This window comes from Tauraco erythrolophus, chromosome 5 (assembly GCF_009769465.1).
Source record: "Tauraco erythrolophus isolate bTauEry1 chromosome 5, bTauEry1.pri, whole genome shotgun sequence".
In the NCBI taxonomy this organism is placed as follows: domain Eukaryota; kingdom Metazoa; phylum Chordata; class Aves; order Musophagiformes; family Musophagidae; genus Tauraco; species Tauraco erythrolophus.
The window spans coordinates 81,314,423-81,338,947 of NC_141469.1; the positions used below are offsets into that span (position 1 = coordinate 81,314,423).

The following is a 24,525-nucleotide window of genomic DNA, read 5'->3' on the forward strand; positions in this document are numbered from 1 at the left end:
CAGCAAGTGAAGCTACAACTTCACACTTTAAGACAGTTTTTAGCTGCATAATCTCAATTAGTTGCAATATCTAAGAGGGAGTCTCTTCAAATGCATCCACAAGTCAGGCAAGTGTCTACATGCAAATCTGCCCTGCAGTAACAACAGTAAGTTGACACCTGACAAAAAATAAGTTCTAGTATAAACCAGAAGTTATGGTGATCATAGTTTGTCTTCTGAAATCCGACCTCGAGATTCACTTCCGTTCTATCGTTGTGTGAATGCACTCTGAAAAGTGCTTCCACAAGTCTTAGTTTCCATGACAAACAATGTCTGTCTGCGTGTTCATATACATGCTCTTACCTCTGTTAATTAGGCATCTGTTCCTTGTCTGCTGGGTTCCTAGTTGGAGACTAAAAAGAAATAGATGCAGTCATGTATATCACTGATAAATTAGGCCAGTGCAGAATGTCTTTCCAAGTTGAATAATTCACAAAATACTTAGCTAGCATGAGTCACTTTTTATGTGTTCTACTTCAAATATAAATAACACGTGTCCCTGGGAGCAGGGGAGCAAGACATCCACAAAAATAGGCAGGTTTTGTGTGGGAGAATGACATGAGGAGGATTTTGTACAAATCTTACTTCCAACAGCATGGCCAGTCCTTATTGGTGGCAATTAGGAGAAGCTGAGGAGTACATGGATATTCAGTTGTCTTGGTGAATTCCTCAGTCAACAGTTTGACTGTGGGCTTGTCTCATGAAGACCTGATCTGCTGACAAATAGGTGGGAAACTGATGTTTTGGGTTTTTTTTTGTTATTTTCTTCATTTTAAATTTGAGCAGCATGTGAAGCTACAAAATACTTAAGAAACTGAAAATAAGCCAGGCTAAAGATGTAGCTTCACAAGTCCAATGGACGCTATTTTAAACTACCAACAAAAAACTATTTTCAAGCCTAGAGGTCCTGATTGAAATTCATACTGCTCAAATCATGAAGAAAAAAAATAATTTTCTATGACTTCCCCACTGTCTACTCACACGAAAGCTTCTATATGCCTCAAGATCCCAAGTTATTTCAACTTTTCTAACTGGGTTGAGTAAATAAGTTTGAGTTCCATGGATCCAAATGTCAAAATTAGGGTCTGGCTTTGTTCACCTTCCTACTGAAGGAAAAACTGATTATTGGTTAATATACTCAAATTGGAAATTGGTTAATATACTAAAAATTAAGTGCTGGTTTTTTAGTTTTAAGGGAACACTACTTAGAAAGTACCTGCAAGCTGGAGTGGCATCAACTGATGAATAAGCAATCTGATAGCAACTTGGAGTAAAAACAAGGTGCTGATGAGGGTTGAGGAATGAAGCCAGACATTTAGGCAAGCGAACGTAATCAATAACCTGCCAGTTTGTGAAAGGTGCATAGTGCCCTTTTGAGTGTTTTTTGGATGAAGCTGAGGAAGAGATTTGGCCTTTGGCAGCTGGTTAAGCAAACTTAATTAAACCAGACCTGCTTTACTGTCATGGGCATCTACAAATCTGGAAATCAAAATCTGGAAGAGGAAATTCTGTGGCGGCTGCCTTTACTGCAGTGGATGACCTGGCTGTTTACAGTGCCTTCCAGGAGTGGGTCAGTATTAAACAGTCTGTTGTAAAGTCGTCCTTCTTGGATATGAAGGCCACTTACACTAAAGGATCTATGGATTTTAACAGCCAACTGGTAAGAAAGAAATGGTTTCAGTAGAGTTCCCTGTGGAAAAATCTCTCCACAGCAGGCCACCTACCTTGCCAGTCTTGCCAAGGATCCCAAGACTGGAACAGATGCGAAGACTGAACTGCTCATTTGCCCCACAGGTAGATTTGTCACTGTAGGACTATTTAGCATCTGACGTGTTTCCCGAGACCTACCTTCATTTAAAACTATTATGTAAGTTGCAGGCATTGAAATGATAAAAAAAAGTCAAGCTTAACATTTGGTTAATGCTGTTATTGGTCTTCTGAAGTCCACCTAAGTTACAGTTTGTCTTCTGTGGCCTCTGTCTTGCTCATTACCTAGCAATGAAGCAGTGACACCTCCTACACAGTTCTTGCTGCTACGCCAAGAATGGAAAACAGTATCAGTCATTCCCGGTTTTGATGAGGAATGTTACGCTATACTAGCTGTATCCCTAAAGCCAAGTTCAAGGTTCTACAGAGATTAGCTATGAGAGGATAACTAACTACGAGCAATTCAAACCCTCTTATGTAGTTTCTGCAATCTTGCACTTATTTTTAGATGCTGGATGACTAAATCTGTGGGATGTGGCACATAAGGTGCCATAATGTAACTGCAATAGAAGGCAGATTTTTAAATCTCATTTTCAGAAACAGCTAAATGAGATTTACATAGGTAATTCAAATGTCCAAAGATGTAGCGAGGCATCATACAGGTTTTTAAAAAATTCCTATGTGCTAGAAAGTATGGACATGGAATGCATGTGAAAGCTGCATTGTCCTTTAAGATTTTAGAGGAAAACTTGTCTATTCATCCTCACATAAATGTTGCCTAAGCTGCTGCCATGCCTTCTGTAAGTGGACTACTCTGTTTTATTTCATGGTGCATGAGCCCAGCTTATAGGTGAAGTTTCCCATAGGCAATAGGCTACTTCCAGTTCAGTACTTCAGTGGCTTCAGGAAAGATGCCAAGGAAAACCTTAAATACCTTAAAAAATCTGGGTCACTCACAGTTGAAAATGGAGCCTTTGTCCCGAACTTTGAGATAGCATCAAATGTGATAATGGAAGACTGAACTGAGTGCCACTCTCGTTAATAACTTTCATTACAGTGGAAGCAAGATCAAACTTATCAAGAAACTAAAAATTATGTTCCATAGTAATTTATAGCAGATATTTTCTTTTCTCATTAAAATAAAGTCATATTCCTTTTCTAACAGGCTTCCGATGCGATCTGTTTAAATCTTCAATCAATTCTTCAGGAATGGTCTACGAAAAAGAATATCCAAATCCTGACTTCAAAGGTGGAATCTGGAGAGGGAGGCCCATGTTTTTAAAGGTACAGCTGGAGAGCTGGTACACAGATGTAAAAACTGGAATTCATTAAACAAATCTGAGAACTGCTAACATTCATACATACCGCTTTATTAAATGGCATGTGGAACAAAAAGTCTCTGAAATGAAGGCTCTCTGGTCTGCTTTCCTTAGGAACTATGAGAGAGAAAAGAGCATGATTATTATTTTTGTTTCAGGCAATTTATTTATGCCTAGATTTAGGTATTTGTCTTCTTGAGATCCTTCTTTACTCTTGCCATTAATTATGCCTCTAGCTGTAGAGGGAGTTCCATCTTTTAGAAGTTCTTATTTTCAAGAATTTAAATCTTTGATAATAAAGTGCTCTGTTGGACAAGACAGGGGCCTCCATAATGATTCTTCCCATTTGTGTTTCTCCAGTGCAAAGCTGCTGGCTTCTATGCATCACTGGATGAAAAACAGTGTAACAGAGGGCAGAGAGGTTAGGAGCAGAAGCGATCATTATCTGAGTTACTGGATAATACAAGCCTTACTGTTTCACAAAATTTACAATTCTGGTGTTGATTAACTGAATGCTGGAGAAATTCTGGTGTTGATTAACAGAACTCTGGAGAGAGAGGACAGCTACCAGAGCAGGTCTGATGTGGCCTTAAAAGAAAACCCTACAGACAAATACTTTCCAAGGATTGCCCTCATGTCATCGGGAGCTTTGCCTTGCCTATGGGTAACAGACTGTAGGAATAAATGCAGTGACCCCAGGCCCTGAGCGCCTTGTGAAGGCTGATGGAGCCTGTTCATGTGCTCAGGATGCTGCACAGCTACCTCCCAACCATGGAGGACAGTAAAGCTGAAATATAAATAGTCTGGACTGCAGCTCTGCCACTGGGCAAGCAAGAATTTCCCTTAATTACAGTATCTCAACTATCGAGTCTACATAAATACAACACTAACAGAATAAGGAAAGCAGTACTATGGATTATTTTTCTGTCTTGCAGTAAGGAAATAACACAATTAGGTGGTAACTTTAAACAGTAATATACAAATGATACCAAGTCCAATGAGAAAAAGAAACACTAAATTTCCCTTCTAAGAATGCAGGTGTACTGAAGTTTACAGAAATCAGAGGCCTAAGGTCAATAACATCTAATACAATCTTTTCATAAGAACAGGAGAAAATCATTTGCAGGAAATGCAGGTGATTTATAGTGCTGCAGATGACATTCAATCACAAAGGGGAAAAAAGCATCTTAAATGACCAATGGTGTACAGCTTTTATTAATGACTCACAATACTAAACTGCTGTAGCAGTGGAAAGTTCATCAAGAATTTGCAAGTGCAACTTGATAGCTGATTTACAAATAAAATATTAAAGTCATCAAGTAAATTGTTCTCAAGAAATCATCTACACTAATTGTGATGAACCAGCAGGAAAGAGGCTACAGAAAAGCTGAGCCACAAAGACTTGGTAAATTTTCTGCCCCATTAACTCACAGTGAGCTCATCTTTGGGATGAAATCTTGACCCTGCTGAAAGCCTGATTACACTAAAATAACTTAAATACAGAAAATACTCATTACAAATTCAATGCCTGATCCAAAAGTCTTCTTATGCTTTGGATCAGACCTCTGCAGCATACTTACAGTGCAAAGCTTCAGTGTTCTGAAAGGTAGAGAAAGTGCAACTTACCACTCAGATTTTCCTTTTCTAGTCTGTTTCCAATGGTGGTGTCTCTAAGGTGGTGCACTTTTTCCTTGAAGTAAAAAAACAAGCATAAAACCAGCAGCAGAAATCAGTAACAGAAGTTTACTGTATAAATAATGAATAACTATAAAAAGCTGGATTCTTTAGCATTCTGAACACCAAGCTTCTCTCTTCAGGAAAACAATTTTTTTTAAAAATGAAAAATGTGTATGATGTGCTATAAGCAGACACTAATTTTAGCATTTATACCTACAAGTCTTGTGGAATTTTTCCTATCAGTAAGTTATATTGGTTCTGGCGTTAGATTACAGAGGCCTGGGGGTTTATTTTTTGCTTTGGACAAGCAATTTTTCCTCTAAAATCCCAGTGAAGACCAGACAACTGCAGTGATAGCATGGAGTAAATTTGCCATGTTCATATCGAGGTAACAGTGAAAGACTTTTCTACGTTGCCCAACCAACCAAAAGTCACACATGCAATGCAGGGTATGAACCACCACTAGCAAGTAGCTTTTTTTCCTGAAGCAGTGAAAACAGCCCAAGTGAATCCTTGAAATACAGGCGTCTTCTAGTTAACTGAGGAAAAAAACAGACTTATGACTTAATGCTGCTGTCTTTGCACAGATTAGATATCATCTTCCTCCACAGGTAACTCCCCTGACTGATAGAGCAACACCAGAAATTCCCACCTGCGTGCCTGGCCGCGGGCAGATTTGGAAAGGGGCATCCACCACGCTCTCACACTGCTGCCCAACAGCCACTGCTGTGATGCTGGTGCCCAGCACGGGAACCGGGCTCCTAAACGACTGTTCGAACTCCTTGCGCTTTTGCTCTTAAGTGTTCCACTGTGATGACAAAGCTCATACTATTTCTTCAGTAAATGCAAATGTAAAGAGCACTTAATCATCTCTCCTTGTTGCCAGCATCTGATAGCTCTCCCACTCTGCAGAGTAGTAGACTGGCTTTGGTTTTCCACTTTCTACTCAATGCACTTAAAGGACAACAAGAAAATATTTCTGCTGACGCACGACCTCATAGAAAATGAGGGCATAACCTCTTCTTCCAGCTGTCTTGTTAGAAGTAATTAAAAAAAACCTCCTCACCGTGGCTTTCTCCTTAGCTTCTAGCTTTGATGCAGCTCTTTCAGTCACTCAGTGCGTGGGCTTTTATAAATCTGGGTTTTGTGCACCTCAATTTACTCCACACATTGAATACAGAGGAGCTGAAGAGCGCTGCTAGCGACTGTGAATTTCACTAAGTAGATTCACCACTTTCAGACAGGCACAAAACCTGCTGTAACTCAATATATTATCAATGTACGCTTGATGAAGTTATTATTAGCTTAGTTATTAGTTACTATTGTTATTAGTTATTATTGTTAGCTGACACTGTTCAGTGGTGCATTTGGTTTGTTGAGCTACAGGTGGTTTGTGGTCTCATGAAAGATGCATCACCTAGCAGTTTACAACAAAAGTCTTAGAAGACCAACATATTTAACACAGGATTTGAACCAAATGCAACAGCACCTGAAGTCAGGCAAAATAAATCCAGGAAACCTCTCGAGTAATCAAACAACAGTGGAAACGGGCATCTAGAAGATTCAGAACCATAAGCAGCAAGTTCCTTGGGAGCTGATGGGCATATAAATCATGACTCTTATTTTCGACCTCACACATAGGAGCCAAAATACAAGAGTTTGTTTTTTTTTAAATTCTGATGAAGATTCTCGTCAAGAAACATAAATTTCAGACACATACCTGTTGAGTGGACTGTAGTCTCTGTTTTTCATTCTGCCACTGCTTAAATCTGTCAAGGGCTTCATCCACAGAAATTGCCCCCTTTTTCACCTGCTCCTGTAAGTGGATGAGTTCTTTCTGCTCAGCAGGGATGTTGTGTTTCACAGTGCCATCAGTTACTGCGTCAGTGTGGCCTCTGTGTGCGGCTACAAAATGCAGAAAGACCAAGGTAGAAGATATAATGAACCCATTTCATTCCTTTCTCTTTATGATGCAAGCAGTTTTTTCAACGAAGGCATGTAAGGAGTGATTTTATAATCTGACATCAATAAAAACACACCATCTTTAGGGTGGTTCCCCTTCTCCTTTTCTTCTTTCTGTTTGTTTGTTGGTGTTTGCCTCCCCACGAGAGAAATGCAACAAATCAATGAGGATTCTACCGTTACTCTTTGGCAGCAGAGTAGCATCTTAAACATTTCATTCGTTACTATTGCCCTGATCTGTGGATTCTCCATTAGTGTCAGTTCATGTAAGAATTTCCTTCTAGCACTACAGCTGTAGTACTGACGTTTTAAAGGAAATTGTTGCTATGTTAAGGCAAAAAGTATCCACAGTGCCTTTTCCCCGCCCCCCCCTTCTCCAACTTCACACATTACATTTCTCAAAAGCTGGGCCTGAAATTTGGTCAGAAAGCATTTTAAAATTTCACATGATTTACTTCCCTCAAATTATTAAATTCATTACAGTGGTAAGAAAACATTGCAACCTCGTCCTCCTAAAGATGATGATACAGGTGCACAACCGAAAGGAAATGACAGGGAGACGCGTGTTATCAGACTCACAGCTCGCTCCAGGAGCGTGCAGCAGTATCGGGATACTGATCCAGAACACAGGAGCAGCCATGAAACAGGGCTCTCCTAGCCCTGAACGAGGCTGTTGCACAGGTGCCATAAAGCACCTATTTCACTGCACAGTTTAAGCCATAATTATGATTTGGGTCAGTTTTATCTGCTGTGTTATGCACCAGTATCTCTATTTTAAGTGAGGAAGGACTGTGCAAAGGGAAATACACTGAGGAAGGGAAAAAGCAGCTACTGTGGCTTCTCCCACTCCCTCCTTTTCATCATACACAATACTAGCACATATTAGGCATAAACCTCTACTCTTGTGCATCTCAGCTAATTGCTTCTGTTTTGACAGAGTAATGATCCTAATGCCTTGCATCTGATAACATTATTTGGAGATCGGACCAGTTTAGGTAAAACTGCATTTTTCATATCGGCAAAAGGGGTGTGTGTGTGCGTGTGTATTTCCCCAGACCCCTAAAAACGACTCAGTTTTATATATCTCTCTCTATAATTTTTGCAGAGGTATGCTACCAATATTCTAATACAGTAAGATCTAGAAGGACCTGTATTCTTTTCTTAAGTGGTTTTGCCTTCATGAAAAGTAATGTCAGTAGCACTGGAGACTGCAGCTCCCCGCTGCAGAAATAAATAGGCAATTACGTGCTGCTTTATATGCTTGAATCCTGACCTGCTACTCACTAACAGGAGAGGGAGGAAAAATCTGCAACTCAGTGTTCATTCGTTTTGTACGTAACATTATTAATTATTTTCGGGTACCATTAAGGGGATTTATGGTAGCAACGTTTTGATATGCTGCAACTCAACTAACAAGCGGACTGCCACGAATAATTCATTTTACATGGATCTTGGGGTACCCAGGAGAGAACTGTTGCTCCCCACACTGCTGCTTTTCCATGGCTGGCATTAGTGTGCAGCTGAGCCCTCCCATCCTTCCTTTTCTTAGTTTTAATCACAATGGAGAAAGGAAACAGAAAAGCATAAAGTAACTGACTCTACAGATCTTTCCCACGAGACTGTAACTTTTGTTTTTCTTTCTTTAATCTGATGTCTTAATGCTGCAACACCATTAAGGATATAAATCATATGTGGGAAAACAGATGCCAAATCAGTCAAAATCAAGTCACAGCAAATCTCTACTACTTCTACTGAAAAGCATCAAGGCAGTTAAAGAGCTAAATTAAATTCTGTACCGGGCTTCCTGGCATCGCAGTATGTCCTGTCGTTGTCACTGGGCATTTGAGCAGCCTTTTGTCGAAACACTGCAACAAAATTAAGAATACAAGGAATTTGGTGAAAAATGACAATAAAAACCATCATACATTGTGAACGAAGCAAAAAGGCTCATGAAAGCAGGCTGGAATACATTTCTTGTTCTAGCCTAGGAGTACTTCTCAATCCACTTCTCAGTCTAGTGTTAATTACTTGAAAAATTGTTCTGTTGCACAGAACGGCAGGATTACTGATATTGCACATATCATGACAAGAATCTTTGAAGAAAATAAAATAGACGTATCACATTAACGTATTACTTGTTCAGAAAACAGTTAGATCTCTTACTTCTTCACATGGTACAGACACCTGGTGTAGCTTGTCTCTTATTTTATGGTGAAAGCTAAGGCAGAAAAACCCAATAGTACTAGGTAAGAATAGTGGCACTGCTGAAGAAAGAGTATGTGTGTATCTTTGTCTGCTTGTGATCACTTATTCCGTTAGCGTAGCCCATCCTCGCCGTTCCTGTGAGGTGCCCAGAGCCCAGCCAGCCCGGATACGCCCTGAAATGCTGCAAAGTGTTGCTGGCAGCACACGTAAAACCCAGAAGGTGGGAACTGAGCTACTGCCACATAGGCTTCCCCTCTTACGTCTCAGTTAAACAAACTGATAATCTGGAATAATTCCCTCCCATTAAGTAATCTTTCTGACACAACTGCAATGCAGCAAACATGCCACTTCAATGGAGCAAGTATTTGCTTGGAGACCAAGGCCCAGTACAGCAGAGCTCTGCTCGAGCCGCCGAGCCGGCACGCTCTGCGTGGTACCCCGCAGCCCTGGCTTCTTGCTCCTGCTGACCTGGGAAACCCAGTGGACCTTGGTTTGCTTCTTGTCTGCCTGCTTGGGCTGCCTTGTACGATGCATCAGCTTCTCTCAGGGGAACCTGTAAAACGGATGATCAAGACCGCTGTGGCATCTGAACTCTGTGCACACTACACAACACAAGAAGGACATGGAGCTGCTGGAGCGGGGCCAGAGGAGGCCATGAAGATGACCCGAGGGCTGGAGCACCTCTGCTATGAAGACAGGCTGAGAGAGTTGGGGGGTTCAGCCTGGAGAAGAGAAGGCTCCGGGGTGATCTTATTGCAGCCTTCCAGTACTTAAAGGGGGCCTACAGGAAAGCTGGAGAGGGACTTTTTACAAGGGCGTGTAGTGATAGGACAAGGGCAATGGCTTTAAACTGAAAGAGGGGAGATTTTGATTAGATCTAAGGAAGAAATTTTTCCCTCTGAGGGTGGTGAGGCACTGGAACAGGTTGCCCAGAGAAGTTGTAGATACCCCATCCCTGGAAGTGTTCAAGGCCGGGTTGGATGAGGCTTTGGGCAACCTGGTGTAGTGGAGGGTGTCCCTGCCCATGGCAGGGGGGTTGGAACTAGATGATCTTTGAGGTCCCTTCCAACCCAAACCATTCTATGATTCTACATGCAGAGGTGAGGGAGGAGCAATTCCTAAGGGTGCATTTTCTACACTGCAGAGTAAGTCTTTACACCACCTCCTGAGCAGGCTCGTATGGAAAGTGATGATGAATGAAAACAGCTGGGGGCTTGATGTTCCTTAAAATGTTCTCAGGCTAAATGGAGAGAGTAAAAGAACTATACAGAGGCCACACATTCTGCTGATGTTATGTCCCCAGCTTCAGCCTAAGACTGACAGACTTTAACTTTTGTAATACTCTTCTCTGTAATTCCCAAAGAACCCTGCTAAATATGTTTGCAGTGTTTTCTTCTAGACTTGAAATAATATTCTCTTTTTAAAGAAGAAATTAAAGTAACCAGAGGTAATGAAGGCAGCCTGAATTTTACTGCATAAGGAGGAGAAGGGATATACTCAACAATGTCCCTGATTGGAAAGCACTTTAATTGATAGGCTTTGAAATTTCTGCTGAGTTTTGCAGTGTTGGAGTAATCAGAAATGGAATTACTCTTCCAGTTCGAAGTAAAATTGTTAAAACCACTTTACATGCCACGTCTTGCTGAAATGATTTTAGTTGGCAGCAAGTATTCAGTGTGGGTGAGGTCAATGAAAACAAATTCCTGTTTCTGGAATGCCTGGAAAGATGCTGTACAACTGCCACAGGATTAGGGAAGACTCCAGCAATTTACCCTTTCATTCTCATATTCTAATTACTTACAAACTGCTCGAATACAGTAGTGGAACGAAAGAAATAGGTAATCTTGCACAGACATATATTCCATTATTTCTTACGGAAGATAAAGTGAATATTCCTTCAGTAAAGCAATACAAATATAGCAATTGTTTAAAGTGTCAAAATGCCACAGTCCTTCAACTGAGGAAGGTTATATATTTTTATATTTTCAGAGCCTCTCTGCCATAGATAATCTGATTAAAAAGTTGCAGTACTTCTACTACGCTTTTTTACTTAATGCGCACCCTTCAGTAATATCTATATGATCAGAAAGGGGGTCCTTTTGAATTTTTCATCACATTGTGACTGGCTAAAGTACCCATAGGTGCTAGTAGGTCAAAATCTACAAATCATACATCCCAACCCAACATATGCTATATAATTTTTGTCTACGACTCATCTCCTCTTCTCTCTCAGTTTCTCAGAATTAAAGGAGGCTGAGAGAACTAATAAGCAATTCCACTTTAATCCCTCTCCTCTCTTCAGTTGCTGCAGGACATGATGAAGTTCTTTGCATGCCCTAAATACATTTTTATGTCTTAGGTAATAAGATCGATTTTTAGGAATGTAATGTAACCTCAATATTTCTCCAGGAAAGCAAACTCGGAGAGTAAGAAACTACTGCCAATATTTTCTAGTAGGACATGAAACCAGAAAACAACATTTAAAAAGTGTGACAAAAGACAAATTTTGTGGCAAATATGCAGAACTCTGGAAAATCCCTCACAGAAGGCTTGAAATGTGAGGGGGATCCAAGGAACTCTGAATTGCCTGTTTTATCTCCATCAGACTAGCTACAGATGTTTCAGGCTGGCTGCACATGCAGGTAAATAATATTGTGAGGCTTGAAACGCGGTAAATGTTTTCACGGTTATCACCACAAATAGAAGGGCTATGAAATCTAAGTCTCTTGTGTATCATTCTGTACCAAGAAGAGCATTTTACAGTCACGCAACTGTGCAAGAAACTTTGATGAATATAAAGGATCTAGAAAGACAGAGTTAGAATTTTTACAATAGCTGCAGGTTGACAAAAAGAGCAGGAATCTGATTTTCAGAATTAATTGAGGTTCTAACACAAAGCTGTAATGGTGAGGGATCACAGATGCACTATGACATTTCAAAAATTGCTTAGTGATAAGCCAGTAAGAAGTGATATAATTAGAAACATGGGCAATCAAAACGTGGAAAGAGTTACATCATGAGGGAGGACAGCTCATATGAGTTAAGAGGCAACAATCAAACGAGATATGGTTTCTAATTTACATTTTACTTTACCCATCTGAAGGACGTTGCCTAATTTGTTTTATTAGCAACATTACCTCTAAAAATCAAACAACAGTTTGGTGTCACACACTGGCCATTCAAATGAAGCTAGATTGATGAACCTACCCTCTGGAAGAATATCTGGGCTAATCATACCTAATGCTACTTACTCAACACTTCCAGCAGAACAAACACAAAGGAGAAGAGACACAGTGGAAAAAAGAATAAAAAGAATCAATAAATACCACTAATCTGAATGCAGTTTGCTTAGGGAAATTCAAGATGCATTTATTCATCAGCTTCATTGAACTGATGTTCCAAACAAAATTATCTATCGCCATGGCAGTTTTATTTAGGAAACATTCAAAATTAAAATCCAGGGGAACAAAATCTTTATAGAAACACGAGGCTAAGTGCTAATGCAAATTAATTAATACACTAGGGTTGCACTTATTAACACATCTCAACTCATCTGCAAATTACAGTGGGTTTGTAAGCTTCCTCCTTGTTCTTAAGTAGGTTTTTGCTTCATTCATTTTAAAGTTGTCACGCTATTAACTCATGATTAACGGAAGAATGGAGAAGGAGGGGTGAATTGCAGGGAGAGACTCCTATCTTTGCCCACTCTATTTTTTTCCCCATTATTTAAACATTTTAACATTTAAACTGTGTGTGCATAGTACCTAGGCAAATAAAACTTGCAGGTTCTTTTTCTGGTAGGGATTAGATTGTAAATTAGATGTAGCACAGCAAGGGATGACAAATACACAGAGAATACTAAGGAAGGAATATAGTAGAATGATGCTTATTATTCAGGAGATGAGAACTCTGCAGATGTTTGTTCACATCTTTTTAGATCGCATTTTCGCATTTTCCTTTTGTCTGTTTTGTTTGCTAACACACTGAGCATCACTCAGCATGAGGACTAGGCAGAGGTCATCAACGCAATGCTAACCAGTGAGTTTTGCGAGAGACGATTAAGGACCGCTCCCTAGAATTTACACAAAATATTTCACATGTTTAAGATTCAACCAAAAAATTCTAGCGATTCACAACGTGAAATCAACTGAGAAAACGGGACACTGTAAACAGTATGGCCTTTTTCATTTTTCTGAGGCAACGCAGCTGAGCACAGAACAAAAGCGTATCAGCATGCCTCAGAACTCTGGTCTAGTTAGGTCCAAGCACTGTGGAGAAGGGATGGCCGTGCTGTGCAAGGTAACCCAGAAGCTGTCCTGTCATGGTAGCATCGGTGTCTGAATGCACTGACACTGTCAGAAGGCAAGGGAAAAAAGACTGGCCAGCTTTAACTGCACTGGTGTGAGAAAACCAGTAAGCACATCTAAACTGGTAGAGGAGTTCTGATCTGTTCTAAACATGCTGCCTGACACTCAAGATATTTATGAGAACACACAACAGTCATTTCATCAGAACAAGTACTAGGTGATGCCAAATGCACTAGAGGAAATACCGAACTGCCATGCCGCTCCGTTATTCACAGCGGCCCAACGCATGCTGCCTGAGTTTTTCAGCTGCAGCATCTCATCTGCTCATCACTTCTACAGGCTCTTGTCAGCCTCTACCTTCCACAGCCACATAATTAGTCGGCTGAGATACTGAAAAATCCTAGTTTTCTCAGATCAAAAGTAAAATGACTTTTAAAAGAATCACAGTGTAATGACAATGTGAAAACATTAATCCAAAAATAAACATGCGCTCACCAGCAATTCTCTTCCCAATTTGCAGCGAGATTCTGAGTCTGTCAAATACGAGCTCAAACCTGTTAGAACCCCAGCAACCTCGGTCAGGGAGGGACCTCAGGAGACTGCACAGAGATGACTCCCCTACACTGAGGCAAGATACGAAAAGTAATAACAGTAACAAAGAATAAAAGCAATAATTCTTGAGTACATAACTCACTCTAGTTATTTACTCAAGAATATTTGCTCCAGCACATAAAACCTGAATATACTTCTGCAGTCCCATTTGTCTTCAGTAGAGAAAAGCAAAAAGGGGAAGACACTCTATCTGGTTTTACCAGAAATATACTATTTAGAACAGTTTGCTTTTCAACCAGGCAGCATCCTATAAATGTTTTCTCTCCGTGCACCTTATTCAGTATGTGTTTCAATATAGCAAAAAGTCTGATTGCATGAACACAGCGGGTGAAGGCAGTATACCAAACCCCAACCAGGTCTGTAAAAACAGTCTAAGTGCTCTAAGACAGCTGAACAGTGGTTCCTAGTATTTTATTCATGGAAAAACACCCTTGAGTTGGGGATACATAATGAAATTCATCTGCAGTGCAGTACTTTATACTCACTGTAGGAAAGTACTACAAAATCCCTCTGTGGGACATAAATGTTTTGCAGTTTGCATGGGCTCCCAGGCTTTGCTTCAGAAACCCCTGCTTTAGAGCATTTAAACATTCTGCATAGTAAGAATTACTAAATCAGGACGCAATCACTATAGTTCCCAGTAATCAGCCTGATAAGTTTGCAAGACACTAACAGTTCTGTTCTGGATTTTGTTTTTCCATTTCATTTGGGTTTATGTTGTGTGTTCTGTAAATGAGATATTCTACCTCCCTAAAAATATCCACTAGCTCCTACTTTTTCTGCATGCCCTGTGATTTTGATAAGCAATGAGAATGCTATTCTCTTCTGGGATAGAAACTGGGAAACATATTTTCCCACTTCCTTTAACCCTAGTGTGAAGTCCCACGGACAGCTATCTTTAAATACTAAAATGCTTCCAGTGCACAGAGGGGAAATGCATTCCTTCAGGGATTTGTGAGAAGTTTGCAAAGGAACAAAGGCATAGGAAGCATTAAAACTGCACTGTAAACTGAAAACACGCCACCTTCATACATTCATTTAACAGCTGTTTTGGCAGCACACAATTGAAAAAAATAACCTACAAAGGAATACTGTGCACTTGAGGAATGGAAAGGGAGCACACTAAGAGTGCACACCATCTGGACAACAAGCCATTTGGCACCAGTTTGCAGCTCCGTTGCTTGATGAGCCTTTCACATGGAAGGCAGAATTCTTGCAGTGGTCTAAATTAAAGAACAAATATACTCTCTGTTAAAGATGCCATATGCTTAGCAGTGTTCAATACAGCAGTTTGCACGTTCATTAAAATTTGAAAATAGAATAAATGAAATTGAGTAGAAATTATGAGAACACATGTTTTAAATTGTTCAACTCACTCATGTTTCCTAGAATTTATTTGTCAGCAAATTCAGGGCAGTTGCTCAAACTGTACATTGCGGTAGCTCGGTTACGACAACTTGCATCATTGAGTGCCTACTGCCTTGGTTTCCAAGTGTAGGACCTGCTCTGAAAGAGACTCTAAAAACCAGCTTGTGAAGCGTCATGGTTTAGACTGGCCGGCAACTAAACTCCACACACAGCCACTCGCTTACCCTCCCCCACCCCCAGGGATGAGGAAGGGAATTAAAGGGGAAAAGGGAAAGAGACCCGTGGGTTGAGATAAGAACAATTTAATACTACTGCTACTAATATATGAATATAAACATATATGTACAATGGTAATAATATATACAAACAAGTGATGCACAGTGTAATTGCTCACCACCCAGTGACCGATGCCCGGCCCAGCCCAGACTAACAACCCTGAAACAAGTAAGTCCTGACACGGCAATCCCAGACGAGTGAGGGGCCCCAAAAGAGAGCAAGACAGAGATAGTACTCCAAGAGTCCGAGAGTGAGAGCCTCTGGAAAAGCAAAAGCCCTTCTTTCCCTCACTTTTATACTGGGCATGATATTGCATGATATGAAATACTTCGTTGGCCAATTTGGCTCTTAATCCTAAGTACAAATCATAACGAGAGTCGTGAACAGTTCCGACTATGCTCCCCCCCAGCCTGTTGTGCTCCTGCACACTGGCAAGAACATGGCAGCTGAAAAGTCCTTGAGACCTCAGTGCCAACTACAAACATCAGTGTGCTGTCAACATACTCCTCAGAGCAAGTCTCAGACTAAAACCAAAACACGGAGCTCTTCTGGCTGTTAGAAACAAGAACTAACTCTGTCCCAGCTGAAACCAGGACATGAAGTCCCATGTTTGTTTTCTATAGATCAACAGTTCCTAGTCCATAGATCACCAAGTGGTAATCTACACTGAGCAGGCTTTCTGCCTAGTGTAAACTTGTGCTTCCATGTATTCAACAGCTCCTTATTACAAAGAGGACTATTTGCTCACTTTCTTTGCTGCTATTCTCATGGAAACACCACCACTTTTGCTTATAGGAGACACTCTTTTGTAACTTCACGGACTTCAACATGTGGTGAAAGCCGTCATGGGACTTCAGCCACTTAATTTGTCCTGATAGATTAAAAAAAAAATAATTAAAAAGGGGGCCCCAGCATGCATTCCAAGGGGAAAAAGGCATTTCTGCTAGGCAACACTTACTCTGTTTTTTGCGAACAAACGACACCGTAATTTTACATCACCTCTGTGGGTACATAAAGGGCAGAAGGAAATCCTCCTCTTGCATCTCTGCATGGCACCATCACAACAGCCCCTGCAATCCTTGGAGCGTGAAGCTTGTTCCTTCCATGAACTCTCAAAGTACACTGGGATCCAGTTGTGGGTGACTGTGTAGCCTTAATATAGCCCTGCTCTGTGCATCATGCTCCATTCTCTAATCCCACTTTTCCACAGGACTTGTGTCTTACTGAACACCAGAAGGTAATGTTTATTTGAGGGATGAAAAATGCATATATGCACTAGCCAGAGTAATTTTATTTTACACTGATTAGATTAAATTATGAAGCAATGGCTGCAAACACATGCAGATTTTAATGATGGACTGGAATGAAATTTTCTAGTTCTTAACAGCTGAAGCAATCTTTTTTTTTTATTATAAGAGGTTTTAATTTAATAAACTGTAAACTGGGATATAGCAGGACTGGATGAAGAATTTTTTAACCACTATGGAGAAGGACAAAAATTGAAAATGCAAAAAAATCTTTCAGCTGAAGATGTATCACTTTTGTCTAAAATTTCACTCTCTATCTCAGGAATCCCTGTACGAAACAGGAGTGTGAGAAACCACAGATCTGGAACTTTTCTCATTTATTATATAAGGAAAGGAACTTGAGCCAGAGGTTGATTTCACAGAACAACAGGAAACTAATTTGTCTACCACTACCTGCTTACAAAAGCAAAGCTAAAATACCTTGGGGGTGTGTGTACATATATATACATATATATAGTGTAAAAGAACCACAGTCCCATCAAAGCAGTTCAGTTCCTCTGATAGTCTCTTCCTTAGTGAACAGTTAGGGTAGATAAAGCAGAAACACTCTAGTGCAATAAAAGACAGTAAAAGCAATCTCCCCAAAAATGCATCTTCCCAGTCAGGGTTTTCAAGTCACTGGCCTGTCTGTAATGATGGAGGACTAAGACTTGAGACAGTGCTCTAGCAATCTCAGTAAAAGCAGCCATTTCAGGACTTCTGTAGTTGTAACAGCATCCCTATACATCTCTGTTCTCAGATTACACTTTAACTACTGTAATGATTCACCCTTACACCTCCTGAACATGCTGAAGAAAGAGCAACTGAATAATGAACACATTAGCCCACGCATTCGGGCCCTCACCTGGAGGTATACAGCCTGGAGGAAGAGAGCTAGCTATGAAGAATAAAATAAACCACTGACAGAAATAGGCATGAAAAAGGAGGTGCTCCTCAGTATCTGGTAGGATGATTTGTGTAGCATTAATCCTGTTTCAGTGCAAAACATGCGCTGGAATGAGTAAGCTATCTACTGGTGTCCTTTCTCAGTCTGGTTTTCTACCATTTATTCTTACACATATTCTTACACATTGGCGGGTTTTTGTAGAGGAGTTTGGAAACGCAGGCAGTATGGATTTTGGAGCTTACACAGAGATCTCTGCAGTAGGTTCATAGCAATTCCTTTTGTTATTTTGAAATTTGGCTTCAATCCAAACTGGACTACAAGATACCTGAAATCTCCTCCAGTCTTACATTTCCATGAATATACTCAAAAAGGTCCCCCAGTTTTCACAGAAAAAGTAAAAGGACATAATCCTTCCCCAGATGGACATGTCTAGCATCTTGCATTGGAGAAAGGATATTTGAAAGCGGAGTTCTCACACAGGCATTTCTCCCTACTGTTCTCAGAAAAAAAAAGAGATATGGCTAAAATCTCTCAAAATTAAGTAAAAACTGAAAGGAAAGGTGATTCAAATAGCACATTCTGTATATAGCACTGTTAAAACAGACACACTCACAGCTAGCCCAGTGATTTTTAATTTTACGTCATATTGTCATAATTTTTGTAAAATTAAACCAAAAAAAGTGATGTTATTTGAGATGCAAATTGAAAATTAACATTAGTCAGAGATGTTCGCAGCTCATTTGAAAAATGAGATAGGTTGACTGAATCAACCAATTGGTTGATTTGAAAGTAACTGAACAAAGATCTTAGTCTTTTAGAAAAATACTATTCACCAAACAGAAGAGACACGTCTTTATTCTACCAGCAAATATTTACAAAGCAGCAGCACTAACCTTGGGCTATAAAGGGAGTGTTCTCCTCTCCGACCGGCGAACACATCGGACGAGGCGCAGGGGCTGGCGGCCTGTTCAGGATAAAAGACCTGCGTTCTTTCCGTTTCTCCTCCTCCTCCTCAGCCATTACGAAATCGTACACAGAGTCATCCAAGGTGGCAAAAGTGTATGGGTTCTCCTCCTTGCTATCTCCTTCGCATGTATCTTGGTCTTTGCAGCATGCTGTTATGAATCCATCACCATGTTCTCTTTCACTTCTGTCATCAACAAAATTCCTCTCTGAAAAATCAAGGAATTGTGTTCCATATGTAGGGTAAAGAAAGGAGATTAAGACTTAACTTTAAGCTTTAGAGTTTCCTAAAGTAACTCAGAGACCTTATTTCACTTCTAAATTAAAGTGCTCTGATTTTCAGAGGCTTCTGATCATCCTAGTCAGTAGAGAGGATGTCCCAAAGGAATAACTCCAACTTCAGGGCCTCCTCATGATCACACATCAGATTATCAAAAATAGATGCTTAGCTTTAGCCCCAAAATAAATAGGCTTATTTAAAAGAAATTCTGAGTGCTCCAGTTGCTACCACAAGAGTCACACAAACATGTTCTCTAATGAAGAAGCCAAGTAAGTGGTACCTTGGAATTCTGGAAATTTGGGCTGTTCGTTAGCTATTGCAACAACGACTTAAGAATTGAAAAAACTTATTTTAGAAAATGGTGGGTTTTGTCTTTCCTGCATCTTCAGTGTCCCACTTGGTTTTGAGGGCTTTACGAAGAGGTACTGTAGGACAAGACGAAAAAAATTTAAAAAGCCCCTTACAGCATAGATGAAATTTATGACAATTACTCAGAACTTGCTTCCCTTTAGTTTTTACATTTTACAGCATTAAAGGGAATCGATGAGTTTCCTGATAGCTGAGTTTGTTTTGATTTGTCTTAAAAAAACCCCCACAAATTGCTAAGAGTTAGAAGCTGATACTGAGGCTGGTGTTCCCATAAATGTTTATAACTTCCTTGTGCTGATTACCCATCTTTCCTGCAAATTCCTGCCTGGAATTCTTGTACTAAGTCATGTTTTCCTCATGTTGTAATCCACTGCCTGTACATGTGTACCTGTTAAACTAGGCTGTGGTCACTACTGGTGTCTTCAATCCTTTGGCTGCTATTTAAAGAATTGTTTTATCTGTTTATGGGTTATTTAGAGGAGCTAAACAATCTCCATAAGTGTGATACATTTATAAATGGGATGTGGCATTTGTGAATGGGATGTATTACCAATACGTACTATCAACATGTAGTCTGGCTAAGATATAAAAACCTTTTAAAACAAGTGGGGTTCACACACCTGCCACATTTAATATAAAAAATATTTTGTTTCCATGTCACTGGAAAAGTTCTGTTTCTTTCTCTGTAGGATGTTCTTTAACTCCTACAAGGGCACTCTCACGACGCTGCGAAAACACAGACTTCAAGCAGCAGGGGACTTGCCTTTTAGGTATTCCACAGCAATACCTAAAGCAACTGGCTGCCTAAAAATATGTAGCAATGACTCATTAGAGCTCTTCTTTGAAAGCAAGCATCATCCTCATTTAAAGGAACTCTACTTTGGTACTCTCTACAACTCTGTACTATGTACTACTCTACATACCTCTACTTGGTTCTCCAACAACTAAATCCAGGCTAACACTTCAGGAAAACTCACAGCATGTTTTAAATGAACGATTCACACAGGAGCATTTTCAGGTGAACTGTGCCTTACCAGCACAGGATTCAGCACAGGGCACCGCGTAGCGGAGAAACTTTCTCTGCTGGTACCCACATACAAGCAGTTGGCAGAGAGGATCACAGTACTGGCTGAGGTTTAGCCACGAGAGCTATTCCCAGACAGGCATTTATATCATACCTACGCTAACAAATCCTGTATGCCAAACCTGACCCCTCATTTATGCACGCATATAGCTGCAGCTGAGTATTTCATGGGAGGCAAAACACATCTTTAACATTAATTTTATTCTGTCCCTCTTTTTCCCAGAATCCACCTGTGACTACTTGCATATATCCAGCTTTTTTTCTTTCACAGTAGAAAAGATGACAAAAATCTACCTATAGCAGGCTATAAGGCTACAAATCTATTTATATCTACTGACGTGAACATCAAAGTGCTCTTGGTGATGGTAATTTAAGAATCTAATAGGTTATGCCACGTTTAAAAACAGAGTTAACTGTAATAAGTAGCGCAGAAACTCAGAAGCAATTTGAATGCATGCTTATCAGTAGTGTGTCCATGACAAATAAAGAGGTGGTTTTTTTTTTTCCTATGTGACTATTTAAGACTGGTATTTAAGCTTGAATTCCTTTGCATACTTTTTTTTTTTTCCCAATGAGAAAAAATAATAATCATCCCTTCTGAAATAGATGCAAATAGTATTTTGGGCTTCTCATCACTTGACTCAAACCACAACACTAAATTTTAGGTTTTTACTCTGAGGCAGAAGTATTAAAAAAAAAAAAAAGAAAGAGCAAAGCATTTCATTAAAGGTCACAATTTCTCCCTCTCTCTTCAATCTGCAACACAATATAGATTTCTATTTCTAACTACAACATTGGCTAAAACGTAATAAAATACTGTGTCACTTCTCTCTGCACAGTCACTTTCTATTAATTCTACTTGTGAAATTCCAATCTGTACTGAATCAAGATAGTATTTAATATTCCAAAATGATAAATACTTAAGTCGACTTCAGAAAAATACAAGCTCAATCTTTTGTTTCAAGCCTCTCTTAAATCCAACGCATCATGCATTATTTGGCAGCTCTCCGAGATGGGCAGAGTGAGGAAAACCTGAAAGCTGAACCCAGCAGCCCATACCACAGTATTAGCTGGTCGTGAACATCTTGATGCAGCAAAGTTCATAGGCACATGCTTGCTTTGCAGAATTAGGGCCATACTGCCCAGCTACTGCTGTTACAAGAAGTGATCACACCTAATCTCTACAGCAGCACCTTGTCTGCACTTGCACATGTTTGTATCCGGGGTTATTCTCCTCCCAAGATCATACCTTGAGATAAATCATGCAGATTGTCCAGTCTTAGGGTGTCAGGTGGATTTCGAGGGGGAGGAGGGGGCGGCCCCTTACAGAAAAAGTGGTTGCTTCCGTTCTCTTCGAGATCATCAGGTATGCTGGCGTACAAATCGTCAGGACTGCTGTGAAAGCTGTATGAATCTTGCTCTTCTTGATCTTCATATTCTGCCTCCTCTCTGCTGTCTTCTACATCATCTTCCTTTTCCTCACCCACCTCAGCTTCTTGTTGGCATCTTGATCCAATTCCATATTGATCTCCTGGGTTCTGCTTGGCTTTTAATGCTAAAGAATGCATTATTTCATTTAAAATTTGTCACCTGGAAACATTTCCTGTTTCAAGGATTCCCACAGCAAAAGCAACACAACAGCTAATAAAACTTTTATGAACTAATACAGTAGGAAAGCTGTCAAATACATACTGTCAGTGAACAGCTTTTTAAATATTTACCAAATCAACAGTGGAAGTTTTTATTATCTCTTGCTACTCTGATACATTCCACCTTCATGCAAGCGATGTTAAAATTTTCTAGAGTTGCTGTCAGACTGAAATCACACACAATTACCTTGCCTCCGTAATTTGTACTACTTGACTTTCAATGCAGCACAGTGCAACACTTAGTAAAATAAAGCCGTAGCTAACACAGCTGTGCAACTTGGTTTTATACGATGGGGTTTGGGTGCTTATTTAAATCTCTCTAAAATGAAATCAACACTAGCCCTGGCAGACATGGCTGTACTCCTGTGGAAATGGAGCTCTTCTGTCTTAAGTGGACCACGGACCAAAAATATAGTGGAGGGATGTGAAAGAGTATATATTAATCACTAACATATTAATCATTATGTACAGCATCAAGATTTGAGTAGTCAACCTCAGTAACATAACAGAGCATCCATACAAGTCTGTCATCAGACTTACAGTCGACACATAGCAGGTAATACCGAACCCTTGAGCTAGGTTTCCATTCTGAAATTACTTTCATTTCCATTATCCTTTGGTGATGCCCTCCTTTCACCACTGATTCAAATGGGAGGTTAGGGCGCTTAGCTGGCTAACAGTCAGTTGTGACAACCTGTGTCCTTCCATGTGTCCACCCTGAGGTGTTCCCATACACAGTGTGACAAGAGGCAGTGAAAATGTATCAGGGCTAACCAGGTTTCTAGCTCACATTTTTACAGTGTCTATCATCTAACTAGATGGGCTAAAGCAACAAGTTTAAACTTAGCAAATAAGAAACATCCTTTTCATGAAGAATATGAGACAGTTGAAGAGATAAAATTGTCAACATACAGATAAAACAGGATAAAGAAATAGGATACAGATAGAAACAGGATAAAATTTAGCTGTATAAATCCATGATACTGTAAAGCATATGCAAAATATCATCAGTAAATGCAAATGAGCAACTTCGTTTGCCATTTTCACGGGGAATGCATGTGACCACACAGATTATCAACAGTCTTGTCAATCTATGCTTAGATGTATGAAGATCTACTGTCTGTGCCTCCACACAGGAGCTGGCTGCACCTGTAGGCACTGTCTCCCCTTATATGAGGGCTATTCTCTGAGAACTTGGAGAACTCAGCTATTTTCTAGATTCAGAGCAGAGATCATGAATTTCCAGAATTTACTAGGAGGGGCAGTTGCACTGAGGTCTGTTTTACTGAGCGATGACTTTATTATCACGACTGAATCCCTCACCTGCCTTCCCCCTTCTCCTAGGACACCTGCCCTCCCTGGAAGTTGCGGTAACGTGGAAATTGAAAATAGTAAAATAATTTGCCCCCTCTGTTTTTCCATAATCCCACTCAGTACAGCACATGCTTCGTTACGGATAAAGCTGTCTAACAACATGACTTACTCATGGCTTGTTGAGTTTCTGAGCCTAACATAACCACGTAAACATCATCATCTTCTGCTTCCTCCTCGCAATCAGTGAAATCTGCTGCATTAATCTAGAAAGAAAAATAAAAGACATCATTTGTTTTGGTGACATCATCCCCAAGCAAAGCTATGCAGGCTCAGTACTAGCCTCAGGAGAAACAGCAAGATTTTCTTCTTTCAGTTCTGTCCAAAACTTGGGTGTATTTTGCAGAGATTGCAGTCGAGCTTTCTCTCCTACCTTCACACTCTGCCATCGAGCTATTCAACATTCTACTAAGGGGAAAGTGGAGACAAAAACATCATGCATTTGCAACTATATAGTCGTACATGTACTGTAGGCAGCAGGAACGAGTATATCTGGGTACATACAAGGGACACAAGGTTCTGCCATGAAGCGATATCTGAGTCTGCACAGCACGGATTGAAGGTAATTGATCTTTCCTTAGCACTGCGCTGGGCTGTCCAGAGAGTTCTCAACTCTGCTCCCAGCTGTGAAGCACTCATAGGTAACGAGAAAGATCAGTAACAAAAAACCAGAAAGCCTACAGGACATTACTGAATAGCTCAAGGGTGCACAGAGTGCAAGAAATCTCTGGAGACCTCATTACAAACAGTTCCTGTATCCTAGTGTCCTAGTGGTTGGTACCAAAAGCCTCACGTGCACTGGAAAACCAGAAACGAGACTGCAAAGTGTGCCAGCAGTTCCACCTCAGTGCCCAAAGGCGGCAAAGCATTGTTTCTTGGTCCTCTAGAAAGCTGTCACGTTCACATAGCGTCATTCAAAATTAGCCTCAGGAGGGTCAAAACAATTGGTTGTCCTAGATGTTATCAATGTATTTCTTCAAGCAGAAGACGTACAAAGTTCTGCTCACCTATAGTCGCTAAGAGTGAACTTGTAACACAACTACAGACAGTTCTGTTGTCTTAAAATATACAACGCACACTTGTTAATTGCTGATTTTCAGAAACAACTGGAATTTCACAGAATCACAGAATGTTAGGGATTGGA

At 40.2% G+C, this 24,525-nt stretch overlaps 1 protein-coding gene across 1 annotated transcript in view; it reads right to left on the reverse strand.

Moving 5' to 3' along the window:
• Positions 1-347: 347 nt before the first annotated feature.
• Positions 348-24,525, reverse strand: part of BANK1 (B cell scaffold protein with ankyrin repeats 1) — a 129,969-nt gene continuing 105,791 nt past the window's right edge. The window contains exons 8-15 of the mRNA XM_086612191.1: positions 23,494-23,587; positions 21,611-21,916; positions 18,559-18,837; positions 8,501-8,569; positions 6,463-6,647; positions 4,692-4,755; positions 3,112-3,182; positions 348-392 (exon numbers count right to left, since the gene is read on the reverse strand). Coding sequence (XP_086468317.1) covers positions 348-392; positions 3,112-3,182; positions 4,692-4,755; positions 6,463-6,647; positions 8,501-8,569; positions 18,559-18,837; positions 21,611-21,916; positions 23,494-23,587 — 1,113 coding nt within the window. The remainder of the gene's footprint in view (positions 393-3,111; positions 3,183-4,691; positions 4,756-6,462; positions 6,648-8,500; positions 8,570-18,558; positions 18,838-21,610; positions 21,917-23,493; positions 23,588-24,525) is intronic.